The 24,874-nt window shown below is 47.9% G+C and overlaps 1 protein-coding gene across 1 annotated transcript in view; it reads left to right on the top strand.

Moving 5' to 3' along the window:
• Positions 1–7,302: 7,302 nt before the first annotated feature.
• Positions 7,303–24,874, top strand: part of LOC118788917 (TSC22 domain family protein 1-like) — a 42,208-nt gene continuing 24,636 nt past the window's right edge. The window contains exon 1 of the mRNA XM_036545121.1: positions 7,303–10,055. Coding sequence (XP_036401014.1) covers positions 7,501–10,055 — 2,555 coding nt within the window. The 5' untranslated portion in view covers positions 7,303–7,500. The remainder of the gene's footprint in view (positions 10,056–24,874) is intronic.

Raw genomic sequence — 24,874 nt, forward strand, 5'->3', positions numbered from 1 at the left:
GTGTGTTGGCGTGTGTTGCTCATTGACTTTACCATTGGTCAACTGCCTTATTCCTATATAAAGGAGATGTGGAGATGTGATTTATGCAAGAAGAGAAGGTGGTAGATAGATATTTTCAAAATCTGATGTTGACTTCATTTCGGTCACACATTTAAGCTACAGCTTTCAGTCACTTTTGGATCCTTGTACAGGTTTTGAATCCTTGTACATCCTTGTACAGGTTCCTTCCAGCAATATACGACTGTCTCTATTTAATAATTTAATGGAGTTTACACCAAGCTTCTAGTGCATTGAATTCTTGAGGAGCAGGATTACAAAACCTGCTGAAAGAACTATTGTCCAGTAGCTGTAGGAAATTTTAGTTGTGGAATGCATAACAACAATATGTGAAGCGCTTCACTTGTCACTTTTGAATCATTGCAAATGAGAATTCTGCTAACGGTGGAATTTTTCCAGCACCAGACTTTTCTCCATCAACTGTGAAAGTCGTGTTTATGATGTGTGCTGAGGCAACACCTTGGAGGACCTTTAACTGATGTTCTTTGCAGGCACGCATCTCTTCAAGCTTCATTTGACAAACACTTTACTCTGTCCCATGCTTACAACATCCAGGACTGCTTGTCACCTCAGGCTGAGGAGGGAACAGGCATACGATCCAGTGATCATTTGATTCTCGTCCGTTTCAGGCCACGTCTCATGGGTGGAGAGGCAAATTCCAGTGTTTAAGTTGTGTTTTTCCCCGTGCTAAAACCTTCCTTTTGTCCTGAGCAGGTGACTGTAGCTGGTTTTGTACACCGACAAGAAGAAAGACATTACTAAGGCACTTCCAGCTTCTCTCTTTTTTGTGCTTCTCTTGTTACACCCACTGTTGTTGATAGGTGCTGTCATGTTACTCTTCAGTCTTCGCTCAGCCAGTAATTGGTCCCAAATTATTGCCTGATTTATTGCAGTGCAGAAACATTTCTTCACTGTCCTAAATACACTAGTATTAGTTCTAGATATGCTGTAGTTCCCCAAATAAAAAAGTCAAACTCAAGGGCCCCGATAAGTTACTGACGGATAAACTGATTGTGATGTGATAAGACAGCAAGCAGCTTGAAGATTCATCAGCATATTGCATGGTGTGCCTCTCCCCTGTGCTCCTGGCCAGGTACACCTTGTCCTCTTTAATTAGTTCTAAGTGATCTCACCTGCTTGGGTTTGTTTGGATGAGGCTGACACGAGGGAAAGTTATTCCATGAGGGAAGAGGGTTCCAGTCAGAGCCGGCGAGGGAGCCCGAGGAAGCACAAACTGCGTTGCAGAATCTGCTGAGAAAGTGACAGTCAGGCAGCATTACAACTTCCACCGAGAGCGCAAACAACCTCAAATAAACTGGGGCTCCTTAGAATCACTGATATTGTGCATCGGGCCTAGAGAATATATTTATGAGTATATTACACTTTCCAGCTACTAGCTTGAATAGTATTGACTGATCCTCTGGTGAAAGTACAAACTTGGTCTTTACATGTGACAGTTGGGTTGGTGTCTGTGAAATGGGTTATCAGCAGGAAGAGACAGGACACAAATATATAGACTTTTTAGATTTCCCTCCAACTTCTCCATGGCTCTCTGTACAGCACAGATGCAGCTGGGAAGGTCCATATGATTATTTGTGGGTTTCCCCATGAAATCATTTTCAATTGTGCTTCGAATCACAAGCTTTTTGTGATCGCAACAGGTTTGATGTTAGAAGCCCTCTCATGTTATGGAGACAGTGTATAGTACTGAGATGATTCTGTGCGCCAGAAAAAAGAAAAACCTGAGCAAAAACATCTGTCAGGAAGCGGAAAATGTTTTCAAATGAACGAAATCTATTTTTACAAAGCGTTGTCACTGTCATGTGATATCATAATCACCTTAATCTCGGGGCAAAGTCTGCATTCCTTTGCACACACAAATAGATGGGTTTTGTGTTCCCTGGTGTCATGGTAAGGAGGATTTTATTTTGGGTCTGATTAAAAACTTGGGAGAGATTCAAATGACAAAGCTGTCACTGTGGTGCAGTGGGTGAGTCAGTGTGGGAAGGAAACCTCATGAATGAGTGTGGTCGGGACACATGGTGTTTAAAGTACTACAAGTACAACAGAGCACCATTTTCTGCTAGGCGGGTTGTCCAACAAAAATAAATAAGGCATTCCGGCAGAGCGGCGGGTCTTCCCATTGGCTCCTGTTCAGAACAACTGGGGCAAAGCCGGCACAAGCCCCACACCGCAGTACCCGGGACCCAGCAGAGATACATTCGCCTGGCTGGCTGGGGGATTGGGCTGCCCCTCTAACACTCATAAGCCTTTGTTGTTTCAGGAATTTCGCCTCAGTCCAGGAGACACTGCAGAAACCATGGTCTCAGTTGTAGCTCTCACAGTGTGCCTGTAAATAAACTCAATTGGCCTTTTCTTATCCAGATAAATAGCTGTATCCTAGCTGCTGCTCAAAACACATGTACAATAGGGTCAAGATGCCAGCTGGTTTGTTCCTCATTCCTCCAGAAGCGTTGACATTTTCATGCTTTAAATTACGCTTAATAGAGATGCATGTGCACGCATCATATTTGCCTTTTCATGCACCATTGAATGGGTGTTTATGAGCGTCTACAAAATGAAAGCACAGTCCAGTGTATAAATTGAGTATTATTGTTCGGACAGCACAATAGTGCTCTGTGTTTTTTTTTTTTGCAGAGTGCCAGTGTGATTTAAAGCTGCTGACAGCACCAGACGCTTACATTGCAATCGGCTCTCGCTGGCTCTCTCCCTCTCCGTCATTTGCATGGCTGGGCACCATGCCTGTCTGCCTGCCCGGTCTGGACACAGCCTGCCAGTCACAAAGGGCACACGCTGGTCTTGGAGGCAGCAGTGGGATCTTGTCACATCCTTACTCATGCAATGCTGCACCTGCTCATGCAAGACTCTAGAGTATGAGGAGGCAATGTGGCGCAGTGGGAAAGAGCAGGGCTGAGAGTCTTGCCTTGGAACACACCGAGCTGTATAAATGGATAACATGTGAAAATGTAAGCTCAGTGAGCTGCTGTGGGTGTGAGCATCTCTTAGGCAAATGTAATGTAAAGATTTCAGAGCCTCTAGGTTTTCAGTTAACAAGCAGGTTTTTATCTGTAGAGTGGGTTGGGCACATAGACAAAACACACATTGCTGAGCAAATTAACAAACAAGTCATGTCACCAAAGTTATGCTGTGACAGTTGCTGCTTTTTGGTGAAGATTGACAGTCTCCTTATGCTGAGGATACAGTGTTTTGGGGACTTTTAGCAACCAGCCTCCTGGAAGTAAAGCTCAATAGCATCTGAAAGCAAGCAACAGAACCTGTTTTGTCTTCTGTGTCTTGCTGTAATAGTGAGCACATTATTAAAGTTAATACTTTGCTCCTATTTTAAGCTGAAAGATGAAAGATGAAATATGCAATTTTACCACATTGACGCTACATCAAAATAACTGTGATGTATGGCAAAACATACCAAAATGGCAGTACTTGAAATTTTCAAAATACATTGATTGAGTTAAATACATATCCTCTCAAAATATTTTTTGGCTGAGCAAATTTGTATTGTTTTAAAAAGGGGACATTTGCATACTCCTGGCAAAACTATTCAATCAATAACAAAAGAAACCTACATTCCTGATGTAGCTTGTCCTGATGTACCTTTGGTTTTCTGTGCTGATTGTGTCAGTCCTGCGTTACCAGTTATTCAAACAAGACAGGAGTTCTGCAAAGGCCAGTGGTACAGTGGTACTGCCATGGACAGAAGACATTAGACTAGGAAATCAGGATGAGAAATGTGTGAGATTTATATTTCAGGGGCCAATGTGACCTGAAAATAATATGGAGGGTTAAGCACTACTGACAGACATAAAGGCACAAAAGGGCTTTGCTGTGTTCAGTTATAAAACACACCAACACTGTTCAGCCACTTTCATAAAATGTTAATGAGAGGATTACTCCCCCAACGTGCTTTGCACAGGCCAGGGGGACTGACTGTTTGCTGTGTTTATAACATGAAAGCTAAGATATACAGGCAGCTTTTGTTGCAATAATGTGCTGCCTCCCTAGACCACCTGTATAGCTGGGCTAGCCTGTTTCAAACACAGGGAAATATCCTCTCTCTTATATAACTATATGGGATCTTAAAAAAGACCAAGCTACCTCTGTAATAATAATGGAACTGTTACCAAAACATATTCCAACTGACCTATTATAAAATTATAACTCAGCTAAAGCTAAAACAATTGCACACCTGAAAAAATCTATTGCAGGCGCATGACAGAAAAAAATAGTGATGAAAGTGAAAGTGAAGTAAAACAAATTTTGTACATATCGTCTTTCACAAATCACCATGTTCTTTTATTTAACGCATTGGTGACTGTGCGTATAAACCTTAATTGGTGCAAATTCACCATACACCTTAATTGACTTCATTTTTCTCTGTGTGACATAATAGACAAAATTTCACCAAGGGTGGTCACTTCTATTCAGTCATCTTCAGTCTGAATCCAAGCCTCTCTTTCATTTATGGGGAAATAACAGCTTTTCATCTGAGTTTAAATGATAAATATTAGATTGTACTTTAAACTATAAACTGTTCATCCTTGTGTTTGCAAATAAGTACACCTTCTACAGTATGCTAAAATATATAACTCAGTGAATGATCTGTAGGATCTGAAGGGTATTCAGATTTCTGTCAAGAGCATAAGAAATTGGAGGAATCTTTGATTCTGTTTTACTAATTGAGCCTGTTTTATTGCTTATTTTCATGGATTGCCCTCTGGCCAATGCTTTCATATTTCATTCCTGATTTTTAGAATTATTTTTAAGATCAAGGAGACAATATTCAGATGTTTCAAACATTTCAGAGCTGAAGTATAAATATAAACCTCAAATATGTTCTAGAGGGGTAACAAGAATATGCAAGAAATTTGCTTTGCCATCCCGGGATCATGGGTTTTAATCCAGGTCTCTTTCTTTTTTTCTGTATGTTCTTTCATGTTTGCATTCGTCAGGCTATGCAACCAGTCAGTGCTTTTTTACTATTTAAAGCACCTAGCTTTGTGGTAATCCATGTGAGTTATCTGCATGTTTCACAGATTCTGGTTTTCTGGTTCAAGTGCTGGCCTGGGGCATCCCTGCCTCATTCCTGCCGTGGCCCTACTCTCTGGGCTTAACACCCTTGGTCGCTGTTTGCTGCTATCTTTGTTATTATAATGATTCTGGTGGCTGCTATCGCTATTGCTGTTCAGTGACTTGTTTTCCTGTTTTGACAGCATGATCATAATATGAGCCTGCCTCCATGGCAGCCCACAGTGTCGTAGATAAAACGGAAAGCCCTGGAAAGTGAATTGGTTGAAGTGCACAGCACTGGTCTACATGCATTGGAAACAAGAGCTTCCCTGCAAGTGTTCCAACCAGAGCTATGATGGTGTCTGCCTGCTGTACTCACTCTAAGCTGAAAGCAAACTCCTAGAACTTTACTACTATCAGAGGCACTTTCCATTATGTTTTTGTCAATAAGATAAAAGGCACATTAATTCCAGCTGTAAAATACATCATTTTGCCGTACAGATTAGTGCTCATACACTCATTACCCTTCACTCAATACATCCTGTAGCATTGCCAACTTTTGTTGTTGTACAACAGAGTAGTATTTGCCCTTCTAAATTGATGAACATCTATCTCTAGTTAAAAGCATCTTGGGTTTTAAGTCCCAGAGCCAAAAGAAGCAATTTAACATCTGGAATTTGCATGCACATGTGTTATTGATAACATAAGGACTCATAACACCTCATAGACTGATATTTCTGTTGTTCCTGAAATTGTAGTAATCATGTCAAAAAAGGTTATTTCTGGCATATACTGCAGTATGCAATTAAGTTGTATGGAGACAAAAATGTCACCTCTTTGATTGCATTTGTATTGTAAATGTAATAATCAGTTTATAGTTTGCTTGTTTAATCACTAATACATCTTTATACAGTTTGGTGCATTTGCAACCTATGAACATTTAAGCGGTGATGGGATAACACTGAAAACATTCTAAAATGTTGACACAACAGTCAATATCCAAGTTTTGTGGGAGACTGTGTTCCTTGTATTAACATACACTGTGTTGCAGCAAAACAAGCTAGCTTGCTGTCTTGCGTACACAAATTACCACCATCCACCAATAACAAATCTGTTTTGAGAATATTCTGTAACACATCTTTTTAATACGCTGCCACACTGGGAATTGCATTGGGAACGCTGGATACGATACAGTGGCGCAGTTACAGTACAAAATAAAAATAGAAACATCAACGTGGATGCGACCATGGGCAACGCCCATACCAGTAAAGTTATGCTCGCTATCTATCGCCCAGATGTCATTAGCATTACCGATTCGTCACTCTTTAGCTATGTAGCCTACTGATTATGTATACCAGCTAATATAATCAATCATATCGATTCACACCCTCTTTCCCACAGATTGCGAGCTATACTGGTGGAAAGCAACATCCTTTGGAATCGAAAAGGAAACTGTGTAAAACTGGTCCTACAATAACAACAAGCCGGCCGACAAACGCCGATAATTTTCGTCGCCGGCGTGTGTGGTAATCGGAATTCTTCGTTACGGACTCGTTTTTATTCGACTGCAGTCAGTTGTAGCTGTCGGACTTTTCCGGAGAATCTGCTAGAGTTCGTTTTTGTTCGGACCCCGCCTACCTCCCCCCCGCTTCTCCCTAGACTGGCTTTTTGTCTGGTCTGTTTATACGGCGTCAGTGAGCATGCGCTGTCGCCATGTTAGCGAGCTCTCCTCCCCCTTCGGCTCCGTCACTCAGTTAGAAAGGAATTGCCAGCCAGCAACATTGCAAGAAGGTGGCCGGTGGAAAGATCCTATAAGAGGGTGATACAGCAAACATTGGAATAAAAAAACAAGAGTGACGAGGAAATGGATTAATCAACCGCAGTGCTAATCTAATGGGAAATATTCTACCAACTGGAATTGTGCATCGGCCTGGGATTGTTTAATTTCATTAAGATAACAATTTTTCAAATAATGCGACTCAACGCCTGGCAGTGATGGAGGTGGTCTCTCGGCGCACTGGTGGTGGATGTATTTTATTAGCTCACTGTATTGTTGTCATAAGTATATATTAAAATATTTACATATATAACGTCAGGAATAATACAAGTAAAGCGATGCTGAACTGCGTTTAAGAGTAACTGCCCATAGAAACGAGCGCTTCTGAACAGCTAGATAGCTTGCTAGCTAGCTGGCTAACATTACGGGCTGACTGTCGCCTCGCTTACGTTTAGCATAAGTTTGGTATTTCGGAGGGGAAACGTTAAAGTCATATTGCATTACTGGGCTGTTATTAATTTTGTCGACAAACTTGTGATCGAGCCAGGGATTATCATCACTGCTGTACTTTCCGTCTGTATTTACAACTCTGTCGGGAAATACCCCTAGAATTTTACAGAATGTATCACCCGGAGTCTGCTGGAGACTCGGCAAGTACTAGGAAGATGGCGCACCCGGCAATATTTCCTAGAAGGGGTAGTTTCACCGGCAGCGGTAGTGCCTCCGCGTTGACATCAGTGGCCAACACGAGCGTTAGCAATAATGTTATTCCGACTGATAGCTACCAGTCTCCCTTGGTGATACAGCCTCCACCCCCGGCCGGCTCTTCGTCCCCCGGGCCGCAGCATCACCCTCAAAGCCTTAACCTCCAGTCCCAGCTGCAGTCTCAGACCCTGCAGGTCGGGGGGCAGGTGAAAAAGAAAAGTGGCTTCCAGATCACCAGCGTCACGCCGGCGCAGATCTCAGTCAGCACCAACAACAGCATCGCGGAGGACACGGAGAGCTATGACGACCTGGATGAGTCGCACACGGAGGACCTGTCTTCGTCGGAGATCCTGGACGTGTCGCTCTCACGGGCCACCGACATGGGGGGGCCGGAGAGGAGCTCCTCAGAAGAGACTCTGAGCAACTTGCACGAGGCGGAGACGCCGGGCGCCGTGTCCCCGAATCAGCCTCCGCTCCCTCACCCCCACCCCCAGGCAGCCCAGCAGGGCCCCATGGTGAACGGGACCGCGCACCACCATCACCCCCACGCCGGCCACCACCCCCTTCCCGGGCCTCACCAACAACAAGCGCACGCCCCCCACCCTGGGGTCGCTCCGCCATCCCTGTCGTCGTCCGGGGTGCCTGTAGGGGGCGCCGTTCCTGTCGCCGTCACCTCCGCCTCAGGGGCCTTGCCCAGTGTCACTCAGAAGCTGCCGATAAGTGTGGTGTCGTCTGTGGGGAGTTCTTCTGTGAGTAAAGCCGGCGTCGTGACCCAGCCTTTGGCCCCAGGGGTCGGGACAGGGACGCCGTCTGTGGCTGCAGTCGCCGGGGTGAATGTCGCGACTGCCATGAGTGCCGCCGGCGATGCGAGTGTGCCGAGGCTGGCCGCCGTGCCCGGCCTGGGAGGTATTAGCGCCGGCGGCGCCAGCCTCCCTCCCACCGCGGTGAACCCGAATGGCGGAGGCCCGAACGTGAACCCCATGCAGCAGCAGCAGAGCATGGGGCTGCCTGCCAGCGTTGCCATGACGACAGCCGCCGTGCTGGGGTCTGCGGGCGGCTGCCCGGCCGGCGTGGCAGCGGTGATGCCTCAGCCGTCCGTGGCAGCCCCCGTCCACGCCCAACCTCAACCCCAAGCACAGCAGGCTCAGGCTCCGCCTCCAGCCTCCGCTGCCACCACCACCACCACCGCCACGGCCGCCACCGCCAGCTCCCGCTTCAGGGTGGTGAAGCTGGACTCCAACTTGGAGCCGTTCAGGAAGGGCCGCTGGACTTGCTCAGAGTACTACGACAAGGAGGCCCCCTCGGCGGCACCTGCCTCGGACCCGCAGCCCGGCCACAGGGTGGTGGAGAGCCTGCGGCAGCCGGCAGCCGAGGGCGCGGCCTGCCCCGAGCGGGAGAGTGCCAGCGGCGGCTCTGTCAGCAGCACCCTGAGCCACTACAGCGAGGGTGTGGGCAGCGGCGAGCCAGGAGGCCCCGCATCCCAGCAGGCCTTTCAGCTGCAGGACTATGCCTCCCCTCCAGGCGTCCAGCCCGCCCTCGCCGGCCCCTCCCAGGCACAGACCACCCAGCCCCTCCTGCAGCAGCAGCAGCAGCCGGATTTGGGACACCCCCTCCTGAAGGCCGCCGTCGCTCCCTCCCCGGTGCCCGCCGTCGTGCCCAAGCAGGCCGGGCAGCCCGTGCACGCTCAGGGCTACCCCGCCGCCCAGCCGCAAGCGCCCACCACCCATGCCGTGCCCGTCGCCCAAGCGACCGGCCAGCCGCCCGACTTCCTGCAGCACCAGCCGCTCGTCCAGGCCGCCGTGGCCCCGGGGTCGGCGCACCCTCTGCCCCACATATCCGGCAGCGTGTCCGCGGCGGCGTTGCCTGGCAACAGCCACGCGATGGCGGCCGGGCAGGCAGCGGTTGGCGGCGTGCCAGCAGTGGCAGCTCAGAGCCTTCCTCAGGGACACCTGCAGCAGCAGCAGGCCCCGGGCCCCCAGATGCCCCAGGCCCCCCAGGGCGGGGTCATGCCGCAGATGCTGGCCCAGCCCCTGCCCAGGACCCAGCCGCTGCCCTCCCAGCTCCCTGCCGACCAGCAGCTGCCGCCCAGGACTCAGTGCCCGACGGGCCAGCTGGCCTCCGCCGTCACCCTCACCCAGGTGCCTCCCAGCCTCCCGCTTGACCCCCAGCCCGGCCTCGCCCCCCAGCCGGCGCCCGGCGTGGCCCTCGCTCCGGGTCAGGTGCCTGCGCCGGCCGCCGGGGCCCGTTACGCCGGCCCACCCGCCTTGTCCGCCGCGCAGCTGGAGGACGCCCGGCGCCTGCTCTTCCAGCACCAGTCCCTGCTGTCCCTGCCCAAGCTGGCGGCCGGGGAGTGTGCCTCGGAGGCCGCCGCCCCCATCGGGCCGGAGGACGGCGGCGGCGCCACTGCCTTACCCGCCTCAGCCGGCCTGCTTCCCCTCAAGAGCCTGCCTGTGGACGGAGAGGAGGACAGGTAAGAGCCCCAGTCCTTCCCCCGCCCCGCAGCTGAGAGGAGGTAGCGCCTTCTCCAGTCACATGGAGCATGCTGGGCAGCTCAAACATAAGCCTCAGCAGCGCACAGCCAGGTTAAGAAAGCACTGGGCGGTCATACTTTGAGCAAGTTTCAGTTCGCCCCTCCCGCGGGTGACAGGACTCTTTCAGTAGCTGCTTGTTTCAGCTGATCTCCCCTGGTCTTGGCCCTGAATTCAGGTGTTTGAAGCAGTCAGATTCCGAGCTCTCCAGTGGAGAGATTCTAAATATAGAATGGCTCGCTCAGCCATGTCCCTTTGAAGATTAGAGGAAATATTTATATCAAATTACAGCACCGGTCACACAGAGGCCTGGTCAAGAGACAGCTGCCATAATTGGGTTTTGGAATTTAATTTTTTTTTCTGCTGTTATTACATAGGCACATACAGACTAAATTGGTTAGATTAGTCTTTCGAATAGTAAAAATTATGATGCTGACTGTTTTCTAACTGACTTCGAGGTGCAGCATTGAAAGGCTATGTGGGCTTTATTTTCTGAGTGTTTGTTCAGTGACTGCAGACTGGACCGTCGAGTGGTCAGAATGAGCTTGCATTTTGTCTCCCCATGGCGATGTAAATTTTTTGCGATGTCACGGAGGATGGCTCACGCACGCGCCAGAGCAGAGTGCCAGGCTGTGGGGGGGGGGGGGGGGCGAGGGGGATGGGGGAGACGGGGGTGCTGGTTGCTAGGCTCTCAGCTGTCGAGGGGTTGTGTTTGGGACTGGGTGCTCCCGGTCGCCGTGGCAGCCCAGAGCGTGGCATTGGAGGGCCGAACGCTCCCGGAGGCTCGGTGGGCCGCCGCCCCCCCGCCCCCCTTTGCGATGGCGGTGCGGGCCTCGGCCATGCGTCTCCTCTTTAATCCGGGCCTGCTGCGGGACCGCTGTCGCCCGAGTAACTGGGCATTCAGCATCGGAGACTGTCGAGGATCAGAGCTGTGAATCGTGCTTGCCGTTTGTCAGAATATGTGAATACTTCCCCCTCAGTCCTGTTCTATGCCTGAGTTTTGCCACATCACTGCTACGTTTATTTTGTGCTGTTCTGTGGGCCTCCTTGGTGAGGGTATTGCCATGCTGTCAGTCCGTGTTAGCATTAGCATGGCCTTCCTGTTCACACTGACTCGTCTGGTCTGAAGCTGTCATTCTGCGGTCAGCCTCACCAGCATTCTCAGACTGCTGCCATACTCCAGTCAGTTCTGTCAAGCTTTGGCATCTCTGTAGCCACTCCCACCTCCACCCTCACTCCCCATACACACCTTCATTTAACAGAGAGCAGAAGGCCGGAGTGGGTTCTCTACCTATAATCCCTACTGGTCGTAGTAATGCATGTTTGGTCTGGTGGAGCTTAATGTGATTCAGATCCATCCCTAGAGTGAAGGGGTTTTTCAATGACAAAAGTATATAGGATGGCTGGGAGGCTGCACATATGTTAATTGTGAGTTGTTGTATGTGGTTGTACACTAATGATTGATCAAGCAAAAGTTAGGAAAAATGGAAATAAAGTCCCCTGATAATTATTTACTCTAATGTTTCCTCAGGTGTAATATGCAGTATGGTGGTTATTGAGAAAGGTTTACCTGTGAGACAGCCTTGCTTGTTGTTTTACCAGAGTAGCATGGCGGGGGTCTCCCCAAAGAATGGAACAGCAGTGCTTTGCCATCATGGTCCTCCAGTCGCAGCATCATACTAGCTTTCCAAAGTTATGGTCCCGTGATAACTTGGAACAGGTTTTCAGCTAAAAAACAAAAAAGCATCAGATAAAACACTGGGCACTTGTTTTCTCCAGGACAGTACTGAGGTGCCATCTTGACTCCACCTTGCCATCCTGGCACCATTCGTCTCACGACCATCAAAATGTATGAGAGTTACGGGATTAGTCAGATTCTTTCCGACGTGAAATACCAAAGGACTGTGATTGGCTGAGTATGAGTGCTGTACACCCTTCCAAAATGTGGGAGCGCCATCACGCCGAAGATTGCTAGGAAAACGCCTGAAATCGTTAGCATTGCGTCCGTGGACAGCACACTTGGTTGTAGTCTAATGTCTAATACCATAGACTAATGTGTCTACTTCATTTCTTGTCGCTAACATTCATTTCCCAGGCGCATGTCTCCTCAGCCATTGCATGAAACAAATGGCTTAAAACCCTTGATCACAAGAGACAGCGACTCTGGTCACATGAGCATTTAGCACATGGAATGTGTAATCTAAGTAGCTGATGTGGATAAGGCGGTGTTCGGCTTTACACAAATTAGAAGTGTGTCCTTCCGAATTAGCGTCAGGGAAGCCGTCAGCGTCAGCCGACCTGCACGGCAAGGGCCTCCAGCAGACAGAACCTTCTGGAGCGGCGAGACGAGCTCAGTCAACACACCTTGACGAAGCCGGGAGGCTTTGTCAGTGAAAAGATTTTCAGCTGAGTTGGCGAATGAGGAACGGAGTTGGAAAGTTTTGCGTGTAGTTACGCAGAGCGATCGCCCAGTTCTTGCCTGGCAGCCGGGCCTGCTCGTGACATAAAGCGGGTGGCAGCATTATTGCCGGTGTGCCCGTGCTTGTTTTGGTGAGGCACAGACTCGGCGACCTGGGCTTTGGCAGAACGAGGTTCAGGTCTTTGTGAAATCGGCTCAGATTGCTTTTGACTCAGAAAAGGAAGCTCGCAACAGGTTAAAAAAAAAATTCCAATACATTAATGCCACTGCACTGACTGGCAAAACAGATGATACTGAGCGATGTTGAGTCTTTGCTCAGGGGGCAGTCATTTATGGCATTGCTTGGAAAGTGATATAGTTTCAGTGCTCATTTTGCATTGAGTGACACTCAAGCTCACACAGCATCCAGCACTGAATTTGTGATACGCAAGATTACAGTGTTTTGGAACTCTAGATTTAGGCTAAGTGAATATTAAAGATTAACAGTAATCTTTTTCTAGTGTTTTTTTCAGAAGATGTTCTTTTTGCAGCAGTGTCCTGGAACATGGGATATTAAACCAAGCCAGCTACTGAAAAGTTATGCTAAGCGATTAAAGTTTTGCAGGTTTTGTCTGTTTGCATATTACAGTAAAAATAGCATACCCTCTTTACATAGTGAGCAAGTCTAGATGTTTTCAGTTCAATAGTATTATTGAAGGGAGTTGGTACCTGTGGTGTCTGGCTGTGAGTTCAATTTGCTTTTTAAACTAGGCACTGTACCATACCTCTTACAAATCTATTGCAAATGTAGCAGCTTAGTAATGTTCAAAATATTTAAAGTCTAAAATATGTCCCCCATATTGGAACCATTGAGCGGTGCCGTGGAATTCTTTGCATGTTACATGACTGCTCCAGCTGGCTCACAGAAGTGGGGGAAGGTGTTCCACCTTGATTCCAGAGGTGGATTTGACATCTAGTACTGAAAGCTAGACGCGTTTCTCTTTAAGCCACAAAAATATGTGATCACCACAAAAAATGTTTAACATCTCATCAAAGTCGGCTTGAAAACCACATTTTAAGTAGTAGTTAAAGTTGAGTTTGTTTGAGATCTGTGTCTGTCCACTTTAACTGGGCTAAAAAGCAGGGTAGCAGTCCTCCAGGTATGAAAGGAACTGCAAGCCTCACTGGGAATTTACCATATTGAAGCAAGTACTTAAACTGTTTAGGGAGCATTTTGGACTGTAACCATCAGACCAAAACATGCTGTCCTACCTTCATTTTGGCAGTGCATTGTTTTGTGCTGTTTGACGTCCTGGTAGGCTAACCTCTGGTACCAAAGGACATTTGCAGCAAATGTTTGCAAAATTAATTTCGGAGACGTCCAAGACATCCTAAATTTGGTTTTGAACAATCCAAAAACCGAGGGCCCCAGACCATGTATATGACTTTATTCAGTCAACTCATTTTGTTTAGTTATTTGAATTTTCTTTCACCCCCGACTCTACCAGTTAGTCAAGAGAGGGGGGAGAATTCGTCCCGCGCGAGCCAACCTTACTCTGCAGAAACGGCGGTGCATTCTGGTTTACAACGGTCTGAGATCACTCTGTTGACCAGCGGGTCCGTATAGGAAGATGATTATCTCATGGCCGCTTTATTGAACGTAATCTGCTCTTGGCAGCGGCAGGAGCTGCACATGAGAGTCTAACGTGAATCGCCCTTTGTGTGGAGATCAAGTAGATTATCTCTCCAATTAATGCAGCCCGCGGAACGGCAGAGGAGAGGAAATGCTTTCGCTCGGGCGACGCGGGCCAGGGCTAGATATCGAGGCGGGTGCGTGACGTAGTGCAGTTGGATTCAGTGTTTGACTTTCCTCTGTTTAAACAAAGTCGGCTTTTAGCGGCAGCGCTACAGGGGCTAGCGGCTGCGCTTAACGCAACTTCCTTATTGACCCGCCGTTTTTCCTTTTCCCATAATTACCGTTTTCAGCACTCCAAGTGAAAATGCGCTTTGAAGTCCCGGCAGATATCAAGTTCTGTCAGATATCAAATGAATCGACATGGGACAAAGGCTGAGAGGAGTTTTTTTTTCTTTCTTTTATTGTGGTTTTACAAATTTTCACACAAACGCTGGCTCTCTGAAGTCATTACTTAACAGGAAGGTCTTTGTGCATCAATCCCAGGAGTCTGTCTTTTACAGTGATGTCATGTTTGCATGTAGCTGCATTTCAAAGCCTTTTTACAATGCTGTACAAGGACCTAGAAGTTTCCAAACAGAAGCCCTATCTCTCAGGCAAATCCCCTGGAGACTGCAGTGTTTTTAAGAATGACTCACCCTTGGCACCTTGACTACCACTTAAAAACAGGTGTTTTTGTGTCCACATTTACAGTTTCTGGTTAGGTCATAGAAATGTGGGCTTATTGTCCTCAAAAACAACAGAGAGAACATGGGAAAGCTGCACATGTGTTGTGTATTAGGGGTGAAACATGAGTTCTCTTAAGGATCCAGTATTATTGAATAAAGATGTCTGTATAATGTGTGTGTGCGTGTGTATATGTATATATAAGAGGAAAGAAATGAAAAAATGTCTGCCTCATTTCACACGGAATGCCCCCGTTATGCCAATATAGGTGGCCCACTTTAGTCCAGAGAAGGGCTTCAGCGCTGCAGACATGAGACTATTATACCTGAATTGTTTGGCCAGACTATTTGGTTCTAAGATTCAAAAAGTGGGACAAGTTATCAGACAGAAAATAAGCAGTTTTTTTAAGTTAAGAATTCGAATAGGCTTTGGGCTTAGAGAGGCCCACAGTTCCAGGACGTTTTTCTTCACCTCTGGCAGTAGGACATGCTCACCTGATTATCACTTACAAGCTGATAATGTCTTCTCTGTGAGTATATGTAGCTGGGAGAGAAACCCTGGGCTGCAGGTCTCCTTTACCTGCCCATATCGACTCAGCATGTATGTCTACATTGCTGGTGATGGCATAGTTTAAAAGCAGTTATTCATACAGTTAAGGTCTCTGTATCAGCAGCAACGTAGCATAGTGGTTAAGGAGCAGGACTTGTAACCAAAAGGTCGCAGGTTCGATTCCCCACTGGGGCACTGCTGCTGTACCCTTGGGCAAGGTACTTAACCCACAATTGCCTCAGTAAATATGCAGCTGTGTAAATGGATAACATTGTAAAGAACTGTAACCTATGTAATTCACTCTGGGTAAGAGCGTCTGCTAAATAATGTAATGTATATCAAGAGTGGAGTGCAGACAGAGCTGGCTAGGTTGTAGGTTGCTGGTGATCACCTTAGTCATCCTTATGCAGTTAACCCTCTACATATGCCTCAGTAGCCAGAACTGGAGGCAACGCAGAATACCAGAAAACTCCAGCGTACTGCACGAGACATCTTTTGATGCGCGTCAGCTGAAATTGATTTTTTTTAACGTGATCTCATTATCGATGTGAATGTTCCAGTAAAACTTCTCTAAGTCTGTAGAAAACAAAGGCAGGCATAATTGTTTGAAAAATACTTTTAAAAGTACATAATACAAGTTAAGGGATTTGACAGAGGTCTTTATGTGTTAAGCTTCACCAGAGGGCCCGTGTGATATTCCATAGAAAGGTCAGTTTGAAGCTGTCAGGGTGGGAACTCCAGTCTCGTCAACAAAGTAAATTCCTCTCTTCCCTTTGCCTCAGCTGATAAATCCACCCCCCCACCCCCCACAGCACCCTCCTTCTGCGCTGCGCTTACACAAAACCAGAACAGAGAGGTCCAGAACAGCTGCAAACATTTTTTTATTACCCAGAATGCACGTCGCCCATGTGCATATGATCACCCGGCCCTTTCTTCTGCCCCTTTGAAGAGCTTGGTGAATAGAACCAGGGCAGAGCGTCCAGGAGCGAGCTGCGCCATGTGCACGGGAGCGCTCCATTGTTGGGGAAGGCTAATGCAACCGCTCCTGTCCAAATGAGCCAGCTCCGCTTTGCATGGCAATGGGAGACTTCTGCAACAAAGGCGGGCTGTCTGATTCCTTTTTTTTTCCCCCTGCAAAGTTTGCTTCCTGCTCACTTGAGGCATCCCTTCCCCTCAGCCTTCTTCCCACAATTGTGTTTGAGCGACCCAGGAAGACCTCCAAAAAGGAACCTAAGGATGAAATGCCTCAACTGCGTCTCTTATTTGACCGTTTGCAGAGCTCGTGTTACCCTCTCCTTTTACTTACAGCAGTTATGAGATAATGGGCTGTGTATTAGCTTCCCTTCCATGTGTTCTCATCTGTCGGAATGAAAGATGGCTAATGCGGCTATCGAGCGCCGCGCTTAGCGGGCGTGCCATCCTAGAAGCTGGCACTGGGCTGCCGTTTGACAATGTGAAAAAGCGTCTGTGGAAAAAGCCAGCGTATTGTAGTTTATGAGAATGAGATAGCAAGATGCCTGGGGTATCAGCCAGCCGTCACACAGGAGCCGTCTGTAATTATAGCTATTGTTTTTGCAGCAGGGGGTTCTGGGAAGTTTCAGCCCACCTGTGATGGATGTACAGTTTAATTGGGAAAGATCTGTTCCCTTTGAAATGATGCTTCCTGCTCATAAACTAAGCTGATCTGTGCTATCTGTCATCAGTATTCTTTATAGTGTTATTTTTTTGGCTTTTTGTGGGAGATTAATAGTTTCAATTTGGGAGGGCTTCCTTTGAGAAGTATCCATCCTCGATTTGTCTGGAGAGCCTTGCTTGCACGCTGCCGTTTCTGTCTGGAAAAGGGAGATGCATTCTGGGACTGTGAATCTGGTCGGCTGCCACGGCAGGCCTCCGTCCATCAGCAGAGGACACATCAGCGCTAGGCTCTCTGCTGCTGTCCTGTCAGCTCCTGCTCGCTGTGTCTGAGCAGCAGCCAACCCTCACGGCCAGCGCGTAGCTCGTGACTACAGTGGCGGACAGATTCCGGTCCCCCTGTCCCTCCGGGTCACCGCGGGCGGTGTGTGCGGGACGGCGCAGGCGACCGTGCACGTGAGTCTACAGCCTGCAGATTTGGGAAGGGCCCGCAGCGCTGAGCGCGTGCCCGTGAGCTCTCCTGCTCTGTTAAACACGCACAATGTGATCCCCCCCCCTCCCTGCATCACAAGGCCCTCTAGTGTGAAATGAGGTCAGCATAGAGACAATGGCAACTCCTGCACAAAAGCAGTTTTTTTGGGTTCCTTTTTCTCTTCTTAAAGTGGCAAACTTGTGCTGGAAAAGTGCACAGGACGAGTGCAATCTGTCAAGCAGGATTTCATTAAAACGCACTGCGACTTTTTCTGTATTGCAATAACTCCCAAGTTCGAGCTGTAGAAGTGATGGATCTTGGGACGTCTGTGTTCCGAAGGGTGGCATTTTCAAGGGCCTAAGTTACTGTCGCGGAACATGATGAGAATGCAAATCAGTCTATAGCCTGACACTCCTTGTAAACAATCTTCTCAGTCTCTTCAACATGCTGTGATGCGTGTTAAAATGAGCGATTAAAATCGAAATATTTGCAGCGGATTATTTAAATTGGTGCCCCACAATGAGCTGATGTCCTCTAACAAGGACAGGAGCGATGCAGGGTGGGGTGGGGGACATGCATAACACTTAAACAACTCAGCATTGCCGAACTGTGAGGCTCAGCGACAGTCGACAAGCTCCACTGCAGAGTCAAGTTTCAGCCATTGTTGGCTGACACCTTGGCTGACATCCTCTTCCTGTCTGACAGTCCGCCCACTGAACGGAGGTGTTGCGTCTCCTTTGGCCACTTCCTGTGCTGTTGTGCTTCTTGTGCCATTTCCTTATACATGTGAGTGACCCCCTTGTCAGCAAGGTCAAAGGTGACAGCTGAGGGGAGGGTCATGACCAATAGCAAGCCCCAGCAGATCAGCTGAGTGCTGACCTCGGTTCTTGCACCTTGTTGTCCCACGACGTCCACAGGCCAGACCTCGATATCGAGCTCCCTGGCTGGACAGGAAGTTTTCTTTCTCTGAAACCGTTCCAACATGATGGAGCCGTTTTTAAGCGAGGTTGTCCTTCGCACTCTACCACCCATTTGGTTTAGCTGACTCGCCGCAAAGCTGCGAGACACTTTTGTTTTGACTAGGCAACTGTAAATAAATGAGTGATGTGAAAGTTTACCCCGGATGTTGCCTCAGCTGACCTTTTCTTGTGAGTCATTCTCGTAGACTGCATGAAGCAATACAATCACTAAATTTTCTAGCCTTCAGATCATGGAGGTCCATGTGGATGAAAGTCACCATGTCAAACTCAGGATCATGATCCAGCTTATGAAGAAACTAGCCTCAGGTTCTGAGCTGTGATGAGTTTAAAATGAGAAGGATTCTCCTTCAAGAGATTCCCTTTCTCCTCATTTCCTTCTGGCTCTTGTACAGCGGCAGTGTAGCGTAGTGGTAAGGAGTAGGGTTTGTAACCGAAAGGTATGAAAGGTTGCCAGATTCCCTGCTGTAGCACTGCTGATGTACCCTTGGGGAAGGTAGTTATCCCAGAATTGCCTCAGCAAATGTCCAGCTGTATAAATGGATAAAATGTAAAAATTGTGACATGTGTAAGTTGCTCTGGATAAGAGTGTCAGCTAAATGACAATAATGTAATGCGTCAAGTTGACTGACTTAAATGTGTCCTGGGGACTTTTTACTTCACCCAGTTTTCCAGCTGTGTAAAAGTTCAAGGCCACTTAGTTTCTGCTCCTTCATATTTGCTGTGTTTCTTGTGCTTCTCAAAGAATATTTCAAGGTTATTTACTCAGTGAATTTATTTGTTCTGCTGTAATAGACTTTGAGCCGGAAAGTACCGGCGTTTCATTGGGAAACATCTCTTTCAGTGCCAGTTCTGCTGTGAGAAATATACCTTTAAAGTTATCAAACATTTTTAATTCTGTGATAGCTGTGTGCCTGATGGCATGGTGTGTTTGATCTACAACAATCTATCATTTTGACATTTAAAAAATGTTGAATTTGCTGTTATATGATGATTATTTATTATAGCTAGCTAGCTCAAGTTGCCATTTTAAATAATTAGCTTACAAACTTTGTGTGTACATTAGTTTGAATTATCAGGAGATCATTATATGAAACAGTTTTTCAGATCTTTCCAGTAGCCTACGCCCCTCCCCACTGAGATAAAGTGATAAAGTTCCGGAACTTTCTGTTTTACATTGGGTGCATTGCTCTTGTTCCATGACCTTTCCATTGTTTCTTATGGATGTTACTAGTTGCGATGGAAGAGTGAGTCTTAATGAATCTCAAAGTGGGTGGAGCTTCAGCGTGTTAGCCTCCAAGACGTCGCTCTCAGTAGCAACACAGTAAACGTTGATTGGTTCAAAGTCCAGATCACCGAGTCACTCAGAACACACAACCCAAATGCTGTGTTTTAGAAGGAGCAACATTGATGTGCTCTTCACCCATTGAGGGGGTGCTTTAGCATAGCACTTGTGTCTTAGCTGTATTTTCATGGCATTTGCTTTTTAATTTTATATCTTTAAATGTAAAGGCCTGTAATGTAATGCTGACAGGAAGTCAAAGGCCTGAGTGTTGGTGTATGAGATCCCTCTCAGTGGAAATTTGAGTGAAGGCCTGTAGGGGGTCGCTGACAGCTTTTGCCAGAGTCATCACTTTATCGTGTCTGCTGGTTATGCTGCTGAGCTCAGCCTCCTGCACCAGGCCTCCCTTTTTCTGCCAGTCCTCGTCTGAGCTGCTAGGCTGGCTGAGACGGTCTAAGCAGTCGCGCTGACATTCAGAAGCCCGGTATGACATCACCCTCTTTCACTGCTTCTCAGTGCTCTGTCTGAGAGACTGAGGGTTTGAATGGTGCCCCTGCCTCAGTGCTGTGGAGAAACAATGCCATCTTCACACATGCCCTTAGCTGGAAGTAGCCTAGAGCTGGCGCAGAATTGATTTGTTGAGTCTAGTTTAGGCCTGTGTCAGATGCGATCATTGAGGCAGCGCGCTGGTTTCTGTGCGCGAGTGAGGGATGCAGGCTGTGCAGTCTGGCTGCAGGGCAGTGTGATGAGTGTAACCCAAAAAGTAATATTCATTTTAACCTTTTCTTATTTCCTGAGAGTCGATATGTATTTGAAAATTGTTATACAGGCTAAATGCTTAGTTAGAAGGATGCAGAAAATGGCTCCTACAAGGTCAATTTATACCTGCTTGCCATGTCCAGACACGAGGACCTTATTTTCACAAAGAACATCTGTAGGTGCTTTTGAAGGGGAAAAGAAACGTGTGCAAGCATTTGGCTCCTCAGATGTTGTTTTAAGTGGCAAGTATGCGCTTGAACTTCACTTGCCTTTGGAGATAAGAATCGCGGGAATAACATTGTCGGTACCTCTTGCTTCCTATGGTATTCTGCCTCCAGCTGTTGCGGATCGTGTGACATTGGAGGGAGCCGATATCCTTTCACTCTCTCAGCTTGCTCAGACCTGTAGCCTGTGATCGGCAGATGGATGTGGTTACTTTCTGAGAAGGTGGCGGGGCCATCTGACTTTGGATGGCCAATAGAGATGGAGCTGTTGTGGTCAAAAGGCGGCCTTTTCTCCAAAGTGGTGTGTCATCAGCTGGAGCTTTTTTTGAACTGGTGCTACCACTGTTCCAGGGCTGATGGCTGACCTTTGACCTCTGCTTAGCCTAGAAGGATGTCTGGAACATATCCAGTCATAGGAAGTGACACACAGACACAGGAAGTCAGCCCAATCAGCATCTTCTAGATCCTTATTCTAGTGTCATTTGAGTAAACAGTTGTGATAGGACTTGAACAGTGTTATGCTCACACTCACTGGTCTGGGGGTGTTGTTAGCCTGGTCTGACACTGTTGCTCATTCAGCTCAAATGGATACACTTTTGTTCTTTTGTGCTGGACGTTGCTCCGGATAAGAATGTCTGCTAAATGAATGTAATGTAAACAGGTGGGGTACAACCAGTGCTGATGTGGGTGACAGCAGAAGTGTACAGTGCCTTTTGACCGTGAAATGTGATAAAATATCTTCAATCTGCCACCCATGATGTCAGCTCTGGAAGTGGCTGTAGCTCTTTTGTTGAAGTAAACCATCCTGCAGTTTATATTTCAGTGAGATCGCATGACGGAGAATCATTTCCCCCCTGTTCTCTCACCCTCCTCCGAGAGCTGGCGTTAATGGGATTTTTTTCTGCAGAGGCATGTTGGAGTCTGTCTCGCCTCAAGCTCCGCCACGGCGGTTGGGCCGGGTGGAAATCTCTACCGAGGCTGCCGGGACCGCTGAATGACCGAGCCGCCTTCTCCTCCCAGCTCAGCGCCAGCCCAGAATTCACCTATCCTGAGCGGCGCGGCCGGTCTAACCTTGCTTAGCTTGCCGGATCGGGCCCTACTAAAAGCCGCGGAACTTAGCGCCTAGCCCGGCGGCGCTGCTTCACCCAGCCTCCCTCACTAAAACGTTACTCCGCTTTTACAGGCAGGTGGGGCTCAAGGTGACACTGCTGGAGGGTGCCGCCAACCGCTACTTTGCACAGTAATAGTTACGATCCGGTAATTGTTTTCTTTGTGTTCGGTTATTTTGTGGTGATGGATGCAGGGATGCGGTAGGGTAGCGTGAGTCACAGCCTTAATCACGGCTCCGGTCTGGTTGAATGTGGAGCAGGGCGGTGCGGCGGTATCAGGGGTTTATTAAGGATGTCTCGCGCAGTGAAAAGGAACGCGCTGATTACAGAGGACGTCCTGTGCAGGCAGCTCCGCTCTCTACAGCCACGGTTTCACTGGGTGACTCATGCGGTGTTTCAGCAAAACCCAGACTCACTGTGACTAACTCGGGAAGGTACTTTTTGAATCAAGTAAGCTGAAGTTGAAAGGAGCGAACCACCCCCCAAGACACACACACACAAACACTCACAAACACACACACATACACATACACACACTCTCTCTGTCTCTAACTCTCTCTCTCTCCCTCAGGCATACACACAGACACACACACTCACAATCTCTTTCAGACACATATACACACACACACACACACACACTCAGTCTCTTTCAGACACATATACACACACACTCTCTGTCTCTAACTCTCTCTCTCTCAGGCACACACACACACTCTCACAATCTCTTTCAGACACATATACACACACACACACACTCTCTGTCTCTAACTCTCTCTCTCTCTCTCAGGCACAAACACACACTCTCACAATCTCTTTCAGACACACACACACACACACACACATATTCACACACACAGCCCGTCTCACTCTGGAGGGAGGAGTCTGGCTGTAGTCAGGGGCAGTCATGCAGTATTCATGGAGGGCTCCTCTTTCAGCAGGCCCTTTCACACACACACCCCCTGCAGACGCGTAATCCGAGACTCTGGCTCTGCCTGCTCCCATTGTCACGGCCCTGTTCTGCGGCGTTCATTCACGTGCGCGTCAGTGGGAGTCCCCCTCCACCATGGCTGTCAGCGCTGAGAGGAAACTGCACGTGTGTGTATGTGCTGTGAGAGGAAACCTCCCTGTGTCATGTGAATGAACTTGAGCTAACAATTCGGAGGCATTTGAAACCCTTAGATACCATCTGAATAAGGCCCTTCTCTAGCAGTGCGTCTCCCAGCAGGTTTGATTTTGACTGAGATGATCATGAGCCTGAGAGAGGGCTTACATGCTCCGTCTCTGCGTATCGACTCTGATCGGCTCTGTTGGGGTGGCAGTGTAGCATAGTGGTATGGAGCAGGGCTCGTAGCTGAAAGGTTGCTGGTTTGACTCCATGCTGGGGCACTGCTGTTGTACCCTTGGGCAAGGTACTCAACCCAGAATTGCCTCAGTAAATACCCATCTGTATAAATGGATAACATGTAAGAATGTAAGTTGCTCTGGATAAGAGCATCTGCTAAATGACAATAATGTAATAATATAACATAATGTAATGCTGGGCTCATCTGCTGGAGGAGCATGCTCATTAGGACCACTCCATAGAGAGGTGGGAAGAGCAGGCAAAGTGCAGAGAGACTGATATCTCATTGGTTAACCTGCTCTTTCTTCAGTTCCCCCTCTACCAACCACAAAGCTTGCACGGCCCTCTTCCTCTTCCACTGCTTCCAGTTCTCATTCGCTCCATGGTTACCATGTCCCCGACCCCTGGGGTCTTTCGTCCAGGACCCGCGAGCAGAGCGGATGACCCCTCCCGGTAGGGGGGCAGGAATGCGTGTCGCCCTGGGCCCACCGAGACCCCCGCATGTCCATTGTGTCCCCCCCTGCCTGCAGCCATTGTCCTTTAGAAAGGAGACTTTGTGCGCTCTGCAATTGGTATGCGGAGCCGGCGAGCAAGAGAAGCTCTGCGGAGTGTCTGGTAATGAGCTCCGCTGTACGACAGGGCAGCGTGTGATGATGTCATCGGCCAGGTCCTTAACAACCAGTGCAGGAGGAATCCCAGAACCGCGGGGGGGGGGTTGAATGGGTTCACTTTAAGCGCTGATTCATTGAATCAATTGACTCAAGTGCCAGGGCGCAGGAGGAGCCTTCTGGACTTGGACTGGGCATCTCTGTGTCTGTAGAATGACTTTATTCATTTATAAGTGGTAAATTGGCACTCCTGCTCCTGCGTTAACAATGTAACGGACAAGCTTGGGACAGAATTGATTTTGGGTGTACGAGCAGTGGTGCTTTGAACGCCAGTTAGTGTTCTGCCAGTCTATCCTCTGGTGCCAGCTCTGGTAGTCATTTCACTGCTGTTAGCTTGCTCAATTCCTTGTTGTAATGTGTTGTGTTTTTGTGCTCCAGCTATTAAAAGTTTGCTCTAGGGAAGTACAGTAGGTACACGATAGCTTGTTTACCCAGAGCTGGCTGGGTATGGTAGTTAACCATCTGTGGTAAACTGTTAACATGCCATATTGTTGTTGTGCCTGTAGCTATATGCATCCAACAAACCATAACTAATTAGTTCAAATACTAATATTTATTTTTTCTGTCAAAAGAAGGACAGCATGTACTGATAGTGCCAGTATGTAAACTGTCAAAAGCACTTCAGTGTCAACCTGTCAACATTTGTTCACTTGTAATTACATCATAAATCAAACGATGCATCAGAAGTATAGAGGCATGAATATTACAAACATAGATGACTAGGTAACATTTTTTGTGGTCTCTTGTGTCTACCTGCAGTCTGTCTTTTCCCCCACTAGGGGGCGCATCGACAACGATGAGCTGTGTGTACCGCTGACTCACAACGTATTACGCAGTCCGAGCTGCATTATCTGCTGTGACCACGAGTCACGTTTTACTGGAGTCACTGAGTGCAGCACACACGCTGCCATCACTATGAGTCACCCAGACCCTGCTGTCTTAGACTGTCTTAGGAGGCTCTATGTGTCTTAAAGGGGAAGTCTGGTCACA

The sequence above is a fragment of the Megalops cyprinoides genome, chromosome 14, assembly GCF_013368585.1.
Source record: "Megalops cyprinoides isolate fMegCyp1 chromosome 14, fMegCyp1.pri, whole genome shotgun sequence".
Lineage (NCBI taxonomy): Eukaryota > Metazoa > Chordata > Actinopteri > Elopiformes > Megalopidae > Megalops > Megalops cyprinoides.